The 13,615-nt window shown below is 36.8% G+C and overlaps 2 protein-coding genes across 6 annotated transcripts; one reads left to right on the top strand and one right to left on the bottom strand.

Annotated features, from left to right (window-relative positions):
* Positions 1-480: 480 nt before the first annotated feature.
* Positions 481-10,742, bottom strand: LOC114162857 (deoxyhypusine synthase). Of its 5 annotated transcripts, none has more exons than XM_028046837.2 (9): positions 10,505-10,742; positions 3,858-8,188; positions 2,821-3,063; positions 2,572-2,739; positions 2,197-2,415; positions 1,862-1,948; positions 1,525-1,630; positions 1,200-1,435; positions 481-925 (listed from the first exon to the last, which is right to left on the bottom strand). In XM_028046837.2, the coding sequence occupies exons 3-9, from the start codon at positions 2,881-2,883 to the stop codon at positions 848-850; spliced, it is 957 nt and encodes a 318-aa protein (XP_027902638.1). In that variant the 5' UTR covers positions 2,884-3,063; positions 3,858-8,188; positions 10,505-10,742; the 3' UTR covers positions 481-847. The 5 variants fall into 5 exon arrangements, with proteins under 5 accessions (XP_027902638.1, XP_027902639.1, XP_027902641.1 ...); XM_028046838.2 differs by having other exon boundaries at positions 2,821-3,048; XM_028046840.2 differs by lacking the exons at positions 3,858-8,188; positions 10,505-10,742 and having other exon boundaries at positions 2,572-2,735.
* Positions 10,743-10,981: 239 nt separating this feature from the next.
* LOC114162859 (uncharacterized) lies at positions 10,982-12,802 on the top strand. The gene is made up of 4 exons (XM_028046843.2): positions 10,982-11,210; positions 11,596-11,671; positions 12,199-12,325; positions 12,501-12,802. Exons 1-4 carry the CDS (start codon positions 11,091-11,093, stop codon positions 12,682-12,684), a joined length of 507 nt encoding a protein of 168 aa, XP_027902644.1. The 5' UTR covers positions 10,982-11,090; the 3' UTR covers positions 12,685-12,802.
* The last annotated feature ends 813 nt before the right edge of the window (positions 12,803-13,615 follow it).

Here is a 13,615-nt window from a genome sequence, read left to right as displayed (position 1 = left end):
TAAGAATCCGTGAGTGTGGTACTGAAAAAAGAAAAATTTAAATTAAATCAGCCATATCAATATGTGCAATAGTTTAGATGGACAAGTTTTGAACGTATTTTTACGTATCGGTGTCAGATACGTATGTGACACTGATACGTAGCCTCATCCAACGTGTCCATGCATCAGAGGTTGAGTCAAAGGAGGCGAGTATTTGGATTGGACGGAAGAAAAAAAGGCCTAAAGCCCATAACACGCAGTTGAACACTGAATTCATTGCACAGAAGAAACAAAAGAATAAAGCTTCAATCATAACAAAAGAATAAAGCTTCAATCATAGACTTTAGCACTTTTCATTTTAATAAAAAATACGACGACCAATTTGTTGGATGATCTTATGATTTTAACAATCCAGACCCAGATCAACTAAATTATTAATTTTTTATTGACTTCATTTTATCTCTATACTTTCTGACACTAGTTGCAATGAAAAATGCAACATTAGCAGAAATTAGTTGTACTGTCATAACTTTTCACCAACCTGTAATACAGCCTCCAGTTAGAAAAAATTATAAATAACGTAAGAGATCAGTTAGTTTTTCAAGATTTACTTGACCTAAACACTACAGTAGTACAATCATCTCCAGTGAAAAATTATAACTACATCTACAAATCCAGACTTCCACACTGTCAAGATCAGTGGATAACTTTAGAATGGTTGAAAAGGCCTGCATTGTGTCCTCTGCTATGTACAGCAGAAGAATCAAATGATTGTCATGTTAAGCATCCACAGCGAACTGAAACTTCAATATCGTCAATCAAGAAACAACTAAATCAAACTTGAGAGTGAATTCGTCTTTAGGCTCCATCAATGGTGAGGTTTAACTCTTGAAGCAAAAGTTTCAGCAACCAGCAGAGGGAATGCAATCGTTGCATCACAATGGACCTGTTTTAATGTACAAAAAGACATTTAAGAGATATGGTATTAATGGTTGTTTGGTATCTATTTTGTTTCATGAATAGTAATAGTGTTTGAGTAGTTAAATATTTATTAATTGCTGGCTTTATAATAAAGGTTACAATATGCATGACTACAACAAAGTAAAAACTGATGAAAAGGAATTATTAAAAACATGCCGAGAAAATTGGCATTGCTACATGCAAGACAAAAAAAAAAATCTGAGAAGGAAAGCACTTGAGAAAGTATGCATAGGATGTACCTTGACAGTTTTAGCAGATCCACGTATTTTTCCCCATGAAACAGCCTCATCAGGACGAGCTCCAGAATCACTACCATCATATTCTTGTGCAGTATTGATAAAAACAGCATAGTCTGCCCCATTACGCATCATATTGGCATTGCAAATGTGATGTTTTGGAAGGCCACCTCCTAAAATGATCATTCCCGTCTTCCTGGGACTTGCATGAACAGCTTCACCATTCATTGCCCTTATATCTGGTTATATTGCAAACTATTTTAGTGATGGTTCCCAAATTTTTCAAAATCATGCATGCAACAAAAAGCAGAAAGAGTGTGGAAAAAACCTTGCACTACGTCCAGAATCAGACCAGGATTGCGGAAGGAATGGAAGTACAACATATCCCCCAACGAGCCATCAGTTAATCCCGGACAGAAAACAGGAATGTTGTTCTACAAAATATCATAAAAATGTTATTAATATTATATCGTAATACGTATTACAATTCCCAAATTGTTCAGTAGATCTGAACATCTAAACAAATAACTGCATTGCATCTTGTATATACTATTATATAGAGCACAACAGATACGGACAAGAGTCTAATTACGAAAAAGATTCAAATCAGAAACAGAGTAGTACAGGGAGCAGCACGACCCTTTAAAATTCGGTCTCATAATTACCTTGTACGCCCAGTAAAGGTAAGAGCTTTCGTTGTTTATTTCTTTCCCCAATCGAGCTATTAATTTAGATGGTGTCCATAACACATTCTGCGAAACAGAAAATGCACCAAGGAAAAAGTTACAAGTGAAAACTTCAAAAGAATTTGCTTTGTAGAAGGTTTGGCAGGTCATGCATAAAATCATAGTTTAGTTAGTTTGATTTTGGTTTAGCACAAACTAAACATGAATCACAATTACAAACAATAGTATGAATTAATAAATATGACTGCAGGCGTTCCACGAAAACCAAACTACATATTTTACATTGGATTGAACGCATAAGGTAAATAAAATACCTCAGTGTTTTGTTCCTTTAACATCTGATCGAAAATAGGAATAATCCAGTCCTCAAATTTGCAGTAGTTGTCATTAGGGACCAACAAATTACCAATCCGATTCAACCCTTTCGAGCGTAGATACGCCCCAGGCAGAGAGAAATCTCCTATAAATGTTGGTGCAAGGCACTTTATAAGATCTTCTTCAATGCCACCTGTAGTTGTAACAACTACATCAACCTACACATAGAAAAACACATGCAAAAAACAAAAAAAAAAAGAACAAAATCAATAACTTGACTTGAATTTACTAGTTAACCATGATGGTGTGAGAAGCACTTAAGAAAACCATCGGAAAGGCTTGAATTGGCCTTCGAACAAGTGAAAGTGACTCACCATGCGATGCTGAAGAAGAAACCGAACAATGTCTCTAACACCAGAGGAAATAAGATTAGAAGTGAAACCCAGAAACACTTTACAAGTCACGCATTTTCGGTACTCCAAGTCCCTCTCATGGTCACTGCAATCCTCAGTCACGGCTTCATCAACTAGCCTCCAATCTAGCTTCAACCCAAAAATCACAACTTTATAAGCAAAAAAGCATAAGTTTACCTAAACATAGAAATTGGGTCAGACAAAACAAACCATTTGATTAACGACTTGGATGGCATCACCGAGATTCGAAGCCTGAAACCCAGTGGTGGCCATGGACCTGAGTAGCAGCGGATAGTTAACGCCACGGTTGAAATCATAGCCTTCAATCTTAGCACATTTTCCATCAAGACTTTCTGATTCTTTGAACACCGTGGAATGAACTTATACTAGCACTTCTTCTCCCTTTCTCTTTGTTTCTTCCATTATTCTCTCTCTCCTCTGCACGCAACGCCACTGAGACGGTGTTTTAAGTTTTAAAAATGAATTTAGAATTCTCAAACCAAAATCATAAAGCTATGGAGAAGTCACCACAAACAATAAGCAGTTGTCTCAAACATATGAGGTATTAAAGAACATCTCTACAATCAAGTATTCTAAACGAAATTGAAATCATCAACAATCCAAATTTCACTCATTATTCACTTCCTCATAAACATAGCCCAAAGAATGCATTAACTCAGATTCAAACCACAATTATAAACTGAAAAAAACCCAATTAATGAAAACAGCAAAAGGCTTGGGCTCAATTACCAATTAACGAAATGCTCATTCCAAACAAATCAATTATGGAATTAAATCTACACCAATGCGATTCATTTTCTTTTTTCATGGCCATTTCCTCACTCATGTAACCCAAACAGTACTGACTCTAGCTCCTCAATCCAAATACAAATTTAGATACATTATTAACCAATGATTCCCACCCGAAAAACAATCAGAAAATACCAACCCAGTCACGAACCAAAACACAAACAAAATCGACTTAAACCCAAAAACATAAAGTGCACACATAGATTCCACAGATTGCCAATAATAGCAACTCGAATGCCAACTCATAGGTACTTAATAGCTTCATCAATTTGGCTTTAACAGCTGTTGACCCTAAAACAATCCAATTAATATTCAAACAATGGCTAGAAATAAATAAAACAGAGACAAAGAGGGGAAACCCGTGGCCAATGGGTATTTATAGCTAAGGTTTTTTCAGTAAGACGTGAACAAGAGAGAAGGGATAGAGGCATAGATACCTTCGGCTGCAGCTATGGAGCTTCGAATGTAGACGCTGCCGTTGAGTGAACCTCGTCTGGATGAACGATTGAGACAGAGGATGCGTAATGATTCTCACTGTTGGGTCCTATTCGATCAAGTACTTGACGGCAACGAATGGTGAATGATTGTTCTGAAGGGGTTTATGCTCACACGCACTCTGCTTCTGGAGTTCCCTCCGCTTTCTCTTTTTATTTTCGTGTGCTTTAGTTGGGCTAGATTAGTGTGTTGACAGACCCATTTGCTTATTTTTGGGCCTTTTAAATACGTCGCTTTACAGGTCTAAACGAAGCACATTAGGATCAGTGTTGTGATATATTTGAGGAGGCACCTCCGATTTCATTTTAGTGTTGGAAGCTGCCGAAACCCTTCCCAAACCCTATTGGTAGGTTTGTTTGTACGGCATAACGTGAGCTTGTGATTCTGTTGTGCAGGTAAGAGAGTAATCGGTGGTTGCTAATACGGTGGTTCCTTCCCGTATTATATTAATAGTAGTCCGAATGTTACATTGTTTTAATTCCTAACTTTCATGAAGTGCGTTTGACTTGGTAGAATCAATCGAGGATGATGTTATTGACATACCATATTACTATGCTTACGTTTTAGGAGATTGAAAATGTCATTCTTTGAGCAATATTCAAAAAATAACTTGTACAATTTTTCTTTAATCTTCTCTAACTTTGCTTCCCAATTTAGAGGATTTATCTTCTCATAGCAATAACCCAATGTTTTCAACTTCATCCTTGGGAAATGCAAGGACAGTGCTATATTCATCCTAGTATTTATTAAACTTTATCAACATCCTTTCAGCCATATATCTGATAACTTCATCTTCATCTTTTAAGCTTTCAACACTACAATGAAATCGAAGGTGCCTCCTCAAATATATCACAACACTGATCCTAATAGCGGCCTTCACGCTGGCCTCTCTACGAGTGTCTCCGTGAGGGATGGGGTTTACAGCTCTAGGGTTTTTTTTTATGGGTTGGAATTATTTTTTAACCTAAAATGTTTAACTTATTTAGTTTAAAACCCATAAAAACTCTCCCAATCATTTAGCGGTATCGCTCTCCCAATCGACGTTCCACCAATTGAATCTCGTAGCGAGCGAGGGAAAACGCAGCGGAATGAAGATTTATGATGTTTAAGCTCGGTTCGCTCTGATTTCTCGCTGATTTGGTAAACCCTAAGAGGCCAAAACCTAATCTAAGGTTTGGGTGAGCTGATGAACGGTGGGAGTGATCTCTACCGGAATTCTCATTCATCAAAGCTGAAAATTACATGAGATTGGCATGCCTTTATATAGGTGAAGAAGAGGCAACCAGAAAACCAACAAACAGACGCCGTCTAATAGACCTAACGGGAAGGGAAACGGAAAAACTAGAACTCGCACTAACCCTAAGGGGAATCAAGTGAACCCTAGCCCTAACACGTGAATGAAGACTTTGCGTGACCCTAACCTTAACGGTGGCGTGATCAAGGCTGTAGAAGAATTGGGGTTAAACAAACGCTGGCCGAGAATTGAAAAATGAGATAGAAACCCTAGCGATGCTCCATGAGTTGGTTTCTTTCTGCAGAAGAGAAAAAATGGTTGGATGCGTGGAAGGAATTGTCCTACTAGGCCCAATTGACGCTGCTGGCCGGATAGCAACATTTGTGAATGGTGTAGAAGCATGGACCGAGATCGTGCTTCAGCAGAAACATATACGCACGAGAAGTGAAGTAGATGTTGGGTTCATTCTGCAAAATATCCACGAGACGAGACCCAAGGCTTGGAGTGGAATTGATTTTCTATTGGGCTGTTGTATGTTTGGAGGAACCTTGGCCCAATAGAAATGTGTGATGGCACTGCTGGTGGTGAATGAAACACGCGATGCCCAAAACCCTCGTGTGTGGCAACCTGGAGGCGTGCTGTTTTGGGCCCCCATTTGCCAATCAGCAGCATGTAGGAAAATGTTGGCGTCCACTTCCAAGCCCAAGGCTTGTACACGTGAACTAACCAATCAGGGAGCCCGTGGTGGTCCAATCTCGGACAAAAGGAAAGGCTGAATTCAGTGTTGAAAGGTAATGGGCTCTTTTAGGTGTAGAGAAGAATGGGTCCGCAGGCCCAATACCAATTGGTACATTGGAATTATAGGCTGTAATTTACAAAACAAGCCCAATTAGAACATCCTTTATTTAATTAAAAATAAAAGAAAATAAAAGAAATTAAAATGAATAAGCCTAGGCGTTGGCCCAATGCTATAAGCCTTATTGGGATCACATCATCCCCTCCTCCTTGAAAAGGATCTGTCCTCAGATCTAGAGGGTTATTAAAGGCTCACAGCAACCAAAATAATAGTACCACCAGGATCAAAAACAAATCTGCAATAGTCATCAAATAAAATGGAATTAAAATCATAAAGACCATGCAGTAAAATTGGATGGAATATTTGTGAAAATGGGTCTTTGAAGATTGAAAAAGATGGTATTAAACCCACTTCACAAAAGAAATGTTTCACACTTTGACTAAGATGATTTTTGAAAAGAATTTTAATATCAAAGTGTGTTTTGGCAAAACAAGTTGAGGAGTATGAAATAAAGAAATGAGATGGAGAACAAAATTTTTGAAAAGAAAAGAAAACAAAAGCTTTAATGGAAAAGTGAGTAGAGGTTAAAGATGGGAAAACGCCCTTTGAAAATGGGATCTTCATGTAAGGAATTGGTGAAGAATTGATCACCAAATCCTTAACACAAAGTTCTGTTCGCTGTTTTGAAAAACACTTTAACTCTACCACTTGTGATTGTTTTGCAAGATTACTCTCTTGTTTTATTTTCTCTCTTTCCTCTAATTCTTTTCTCTCATTCTCTTCTTTTGCTTTTCTTAGACTCTCCTCTTTAGCCTTTTCTTCTTCCTCTCTTTTTTTCTTCTCATTTATCTCTTTTTCCTCTTGTTCTTGTTGAGCACAAAGCATCACAAGCTCTTCTTTTTCTCTCTTCTTTTCAAACTCTCGAAGCTTTTTAGCTTGCTCTCTTTTGTATTTTTCTCTCTTTCTTTGTTCACTCAAAAGCAAGTCTAAATTGTGCTTAAAATCTTTTTCTAGTCTAGAAAACTTAGCAATGTTTTGGATGAATGCATCCCCAATGTCAATGAAGTCTTCTATCCTAGCTTGTTGTTCTTTAGTGATCCTAAATGAAGGGAGTATGAAATGTTTCCACATGCATGTTTTTAATTCATAAAATGTATTGATGCATGATATTCTCCCCTTTTTCACTAGATATTGCCGCTCTTGCCACCAATCAAATGCACGTCCTACAAATCTAGATGTAACATGCCTAAGAATGTCTATATGACTATATTCACTAAACAAGGGTTGCACCAATTTTTCAGTATCCCACATCCAATCTTTAAATGATATTGGTCCTATATCTACCCCAAAGAATGGAATATCACTATGAATGGTTTGATGCAACTCATGACTACCATTATGCCTACCTAAATGCACACGGCTAGAAGAAGAAAAATTCATTTTGAAACAATTTTGACAAAAACAATTTTTCACAAAGTTGATGAATTTCTAAAGAGAAAGTAGTGGAAAAGAGTTCTAGAGATACTCCCAGGAAAGGGAGGTGAGTCACATGGACAAGCTTAGGAACCAAGCCTTTCCTAGCCAGAGATCTCTAAAATGCTTTCACAAAATTTCTCAATAAAAATTACAAATGAAACAGATTGTATGAAAAACAAATTGAGAAAGTGTGTGAAGAAAGTGAAAACTGAAAGACCAAAAAAAGGTCAACTAGGTGTTAAACACATTGCACCTAGATATCACGGGACTTAAAACAGATATACAAGCATACAAAGCACGCAAAACAGAACCTGGACATTGAAACACAGAGCATAAAAGCTGAAAACATAAAGACTGAAATCGTAAAAACTGAAAACATAAACTAGACGAAAAACCCAAGTGAAGATACAAGTGGCCTTTGGAACCCCTTGAACCTCACACTAAACACGCTTAAACTATTACAATTAAATGCTAAGGATGGGATTGCTCTAAAGCATTTTCCCACCTAAGCCAAATGAAGCAAATAAAAACATAAAATTGAAAAAAAATTTACACAAAGTCCGTGACATCAAAACAATAAAACACAAAAGGAAGCTATGTGATGCTATGTTATACAAATTTCCCAGCTCACTCCTTTGTATCCCCTCGTGGTGCACTCTTTCCAACATCAATGTGGGGTCTCAAGTCCCAGCTCACTCATGTGTTCCCTCGGCAGTGTACCTCCCAACAGGTTCACTCACCATTCCACCTTCAAGAAGAGGCTTTACCTACACGGATTACCAAAACAGTGAGTTGGAAGCAAAGTGAACCAAGAGCATGCACAGTCTTCCACATAAGAATAACAAAGCAGAAAGCAATAAAAGCTCAAATGGAAGAAGTGGACAACATCAATTGAAAGATTGAATAGACAAACTCAAAGGATAGCCAATAAAGACAAGCAAGAAAAACAAGCTAACCAATGAAGAAGGCACACAAAAGGAACCTAAAGAAGGTGTCTAGAACAAGATGAACAAAAACCAAACTCAAACAGAGACTCAAAACAAGTTGAATCAAGAGCACATGCACATTGTATTGGAAAGTAATGGTGAATACGAAATTGTGAACTGTGTTGTATTTTGATGCACTCTTTCTCTTCACTCAAATGAGTCAATGCAGAATTTCAATCATAGTCTTATCCACAAATTTTCTTTTCAACTCACAGATTTTTCTTTTTAACTCACAGATCACATATGCAACTAATGTTTTAAAGCACAGTTCACTTCAAAGCAATTATCCAATTCCATTCAAATGGTCAATGGCATATGACAGATGCAAATGATTCAACTCAAAAACAATTGGAAAGAAACAAAAAGGAAACAAAGAAATAAGACACAACAAAAGGCAACCAGAGTATGCTTGGCCAGTGTAGTGAAAATCTGATAACAGAAGCTTGCCAAAACAGAAACTGCAAGACAAAAATTGATATGGCAAAACTGGATTTATGACACAGCAACAAGTAGCAATTTCAATGATCACAATCTGAGAAAACAGCAGCTGCAACTCAACAAATTAGATGGCAAAGCTGAATCTAAGACATGAAGAAAAGTAATGCAGCAAGAATCAGTGAAAGGATGCAGGGCACTGAAACTGATAGAGGCAAATCCAATGTTTAACAGTGAAACCAATGTTCACGTCACAATGTTATCAAGCCACAAGAAGAAATAGAAAACTAACTCATCATGCCTCAGTTCAGTGAACAAATAAGAAACATCACTAGAACAATTGATTCAACTCAATAGATCATGAAGAAGTCAGATGCAACTATTAAACCAGAGCAGTATTGTTTCACGCAAGGGCTAAACACACATGGCCAAGTAGACAAATAGAGGAAAGGAAAAAAAAGGGATACTAAACCAGTACTGGGAAAAAAAAATGAACACAAGGACTGGTATTCAAAGCAAATAGACACAACTGCAGTTTGGAATTCAGATTCAAACAACTCCAACAACCAAGCAATATTTTCACAATGTGTATGAGTTGATTAAAGCAAATCTGAAATCTGAATGGCAGACTGATACAACACTGAAGCTCAAATAGATATACCAGTGCAGCAGCAACAATTGAGCACATAACCAAAGTGTTAATCATCTATGAAGGAATACAAGACTGCACTAAACGCGATTGGAAAAAAAAAAAAAAGCAATGAACTGAAGCAAACTAAGTAGCAGAGAGTCAGCCTATGTGTGGACCAAAACCAACTAGAATTCCACTGAAACTATCTGAACAGAGCAGATGTATCATCAAAGCAGTGGAAAACATGACAGATTGGCCAGCACAGTCATTGGCAAGCACATGAATGGCAAAAACAACACAGGAACAACAACAAAAAAACAGCAGCAGCACGAATTAACATGAATCAGTGGAAAAATACACTGTAGAAAATTGCTATTGATCTACTAGCAATATGTGAACTCCACAAAACACAGGAAACTAAGCATGTGATACACAACAGTGACAAAACAGATGACACAACAGATCAACAGAAAAAAAAATTAGGCACACATCTATGGAATCAAGGAACATGTGAAACGGCTAAACATGACTTAGACAGAACATGAAGATCAAAAAAAAAATTTTAAAGCTAAGTAAGAAAATGAAATCAAACCTACGGACATACATTGATGGCAGCAGATTCAGCGAGCTAAATACAGTCTTTAAAGTATTGATTCAGAAAATTAGAACAAGCACATTGAGTCAATTTCAGCACTAAAACATCAATAGCACAGATGAACAATAGAGACGCACAACTCAATCAAGCCAGAACAAGACGGAATCAAACAAAAAAAATTGAAGAAATAACAGCAAAGAAAAAAATGAAGAACACTTATCTCAACGCGGTCCAAGCACGAGTGGCTCTGAATACCACTTGACGAGTTAAACATTTTAGGTTAAAAAATAATTCCAACCCATAAAAAAAAAAAAAACCCTAGAGCTGTAAACCCCAACCCTCACGGAGACACTCGTAGAGAGGCCCTAGAATGAATAATTTCTGAGCAGCCTAACCTAACAATACTTATTTAAGAAAAGAGTGTTGTTAATGTTACCGGGGAGTGGTGAGAGGAGAAGCGGCGCATCCTCTGGGATTCATGACAACAGGGAAGTAGCCCCTCTTCAGAGCTTCCACCACAAACAACCTAACGTCGGCGTCCATACTACCCTGCGGCGTACCGGGAACAAGCAAGAGAGTGGAGTCCAATCCACGCTCCTCTTCCAAGTCCAAGTTATCAGGCCAATCCAACGAAACCACACCTCCATCAGCACCACTCACACACACTCTCTGATACCTCAGCTCCTCCACCAAACCCTCCCTCTCTCTCCCCTTCCGCACCTCAATCCTCCCCCTCACGTAGTGCCTCTCACTCGCGTCGCTCCCCTCGAACACCAACGACGGGCACCGCAGCAGCACGAAGCGGTTGAACGGAGTTTTAAACTAAATGAGTTAAACATTTTAGGTTAAAAAATAATTCCAACCCATAAAAAAAAAAAAACCCTAGAGCTGTAAACCCCATCCCTCACGGAGACACTCGTAGAGAGGCCAGCGTGAAGGTCGCTACCGCCAGGTACGTTGATACTGCTGGAATCGCCGCTAATAGAGGAGCCGCCGAGAGAGGCGCCGCCGTTTTGACTACCATGGCCATGAGAGGAGGAAGGGAGAATTTGAAGAGGGCTACAGAGGAAAAACATGTTACGCTTCAAGACGGGCAAAGCATCATGCAGGTGGTGTCTTTACGAGGCTCTAATATCATTGAGGTACTGCTTTACCAGTCTTAAATCTTCCAATTTTTCTTTTTTATTTATGCTGAGGAAAATGAGAAAATAACTCTGGTAAAACTGACAAATTTTGATGGAGAAATAAATCAAGGAATATTATTTGAATATTTGCATCTGTGAGAATGAGAGGTAAAGTACATATTACAAAGGAAAATAAGTTGCAGTTCTTTCTACCCTGATAGTAAACAAAACAATTGGTACTTCTGTGAAAACAAATAGTTTCTAATAGTGTTGCAGGGATTGCGTGGATACTTCTATGATTTCTCTTAAAATCAGTTTGTTCAATGTCAGCACCCCTTTATAATGTGTGTACTACTTATGTGTGTATAGGTTCTCATTTATATTTCGATTTTGACGTGTGAAGGTCAAGGATGCATTTGGCAACAAATCACTAGCTCTGTTCCCTGCTAAATTTCGGAAAAGCGTGTGGATTAAACTAGGTCTGTCCTATTTAAAAAGCAATTCAGCAGTATGCCATGTTAATTTGTGTTATTAGTTTTTAAAAACAAAATCAATTGATTTACTGATAATAATAATAATAATCAAATGGTTGTGCTATAATTGCTGATTTTCTATCTGGACATTAGTGATAGTTTATTAACCGACCTCATGGAATGGATAGTTATAATTTGTCTCCTTTTCAAGTGTACTTAATAAGCTGTTTTTTTCTTAAACTTTTATTGCTTCATTGTTCGGGAATTCAGAGAATTTTTAGCTAACAATGAATTTGTCTATATGAAGCGTAGAACTATTTATTTAGAAGCCATGTCAACTTCACCAATCTGTTTTGTTAAACAATACATCTCAAACTCGAACATATTTGCAGTGTGTACTGCTAGTAACATTGTTTGAGTAAATTGCATGTTTTTGGTGTTGGCTAATGCGCCATGTGTTCTTTAAGATTTTATGTTACTCCAACCCATCTGCCAAAGAGTTTAACATTTAACCCTTCTTTCTCATGTTGCAGGGAGTTTTGTTGTTGTTGATGTAACCGGAAAGGAAAAGGCTCTTGAATCGGGTAGCAAGGTTGCATGCCTTGTTTCTCAAGTTCTTTTCTACGAACAAGTTCGAGAACTACAGAAAACTCCTGAATGGTGTGTTATTGTTTCCTGCTTTGATTTTTGTATATTCAATTGCTTTGGTTGTTCCCTTGTTGAATAGCCATATATTTACTTTTTATATCAACTTTTGGATTTTGTATGGTAGAATCTATCGGTTCTCATGCCCAAAGTATTATACTCACTCTTTCAATCATTTGCCAACATACAGGCCTGAAAGTTTTAAATTTGCAATGGTTGATGAATCAAAAGAAACTTCTGCCTCCCAACAAGAGAATGAGCTGGAGGACAGTGATGATGGACTACCTCCATTGGAAGCCAATACAAACAGACTCAGACCTTTCGAGTTGCAAGCCGATGAAGATTCAGAGTCTTGTTCAGATACAGATGATTGAATCATATAGTTAGACTCCCATGGCATATGAATTATTACACTCAAGCTAAAACGACAATGTATGTGAAAGAATGTTCTTGTCCTATTTTTATGTGCTGATTCTATTGAAGATTTGCTTTTCAGATTTCTCAACCAAAAGAAAAGAATTGAATCTGCACCAGCTAGTCAAACTATAATAAAACTGACCAGAAACAATGTGTGAAATATAGTTTTCTCCATATGAAAATAATGGCAAGCATCAATGATTTTGAAATCCGACTAATGAAGACATTAATTTAAGATTTAAGTATTGAGCTGGGACCAAGACTTATTGTTGAACAGGAATTAAATTGGTATTAATAAATCATTTTAGTAATTAAAAAATAAAATAAATAGTTTAAAAATATATCTAACTTGTGATTTTATGAATTTAGATTCTAAAGTAAAGCATACATTTATAATTTCTAACATTTAAAATGTATATAAAAGTTTAAATAAAATATATTCTTTAGGTAAATTGAACTTTTAATATGTAGTATAAAAAAGAATATGAATAATAGTTTAGGTTGGTTTTCATTTTTTTTTTCCTAGGAAATGGATTAGAAGTCAACCTTATATCCCAATTATACTTCAAGAAGAGAAAATAAACTGCCTATATGTACAAGTTTGGAAACTAACAGAAGAAAATAAAATACTGCAGAAGGAGAAGGGATAGGATGACAATTTTGTGCCAATTTGAAAATTATTTAAGCAATTTAACCATTTCAAAAGTGAGATGGACATACTTTAAAAGATAAATTACATTTATAGCTGTTGATTAAATTAAAAAAAAAAAACTATACCTTTTCCTTTTAAAATCTGATTTTTTATATAAAAGATGTAAAAATATATATAATAAGAGTTTACACAAAACCAATAATCTTTAACCCAAGATCTCAAAATAGCAAAGTTGT

The sequence above is a fragment of the Vigna unguiculata genome, chromosome 9 (genome assembly GCF_037176805.1).
Source record: "Vigna unguiculata cultivar grain cowpea cultivar isolate G323 ecotype 2 chromosome 9, ASM3717680v1, whole genome shotgun sequence".
Classification (NCBI taxonomy): Eukaryota; Viridiplantae; Streptophyta; class Magnoliopsida; order Fabales; family Fabaceae; genus Vigna; species Vigna unguiculata.
Note: the sequence above shows the minus strand (reverse complement) of the source record. Positions and strands in the feature narration are given on the sequence as shown.

Excerpts from the sequence above, each read along its gene's own strand:
- LOC114162857 (XM_085666276.1), bottom strand. The coding sequence starts at position 7,385 with ATGAATTTTTCTTCTTCTAGCCGTGTGCATTTAGGTAGGCATAATGGT.
- LOC114162859 (XM_028046843.2), top strand. The coding sequence starts at position 11,091 with ATGGCCATGAGAGGAGGAAGGGAGAATTTGAAGAGGGCTACAGAGGAA. Across the intron at positions 11,211-11,595 it reads GAGGCTCTAATATCATTGAG|GTCAAGGATGCATTTGGCAA; the intron begins GTACTGCTTTAC and ends TGACGTGTGAAG. Across the intron at positions 11,672-12,198 it reads AAGCGTGTGGATTAAACTAG|GGAGTTTTGTTGTTGTTGAT; the intron begins GTCTGTCCTATT and ends CTCATGTTGCAG.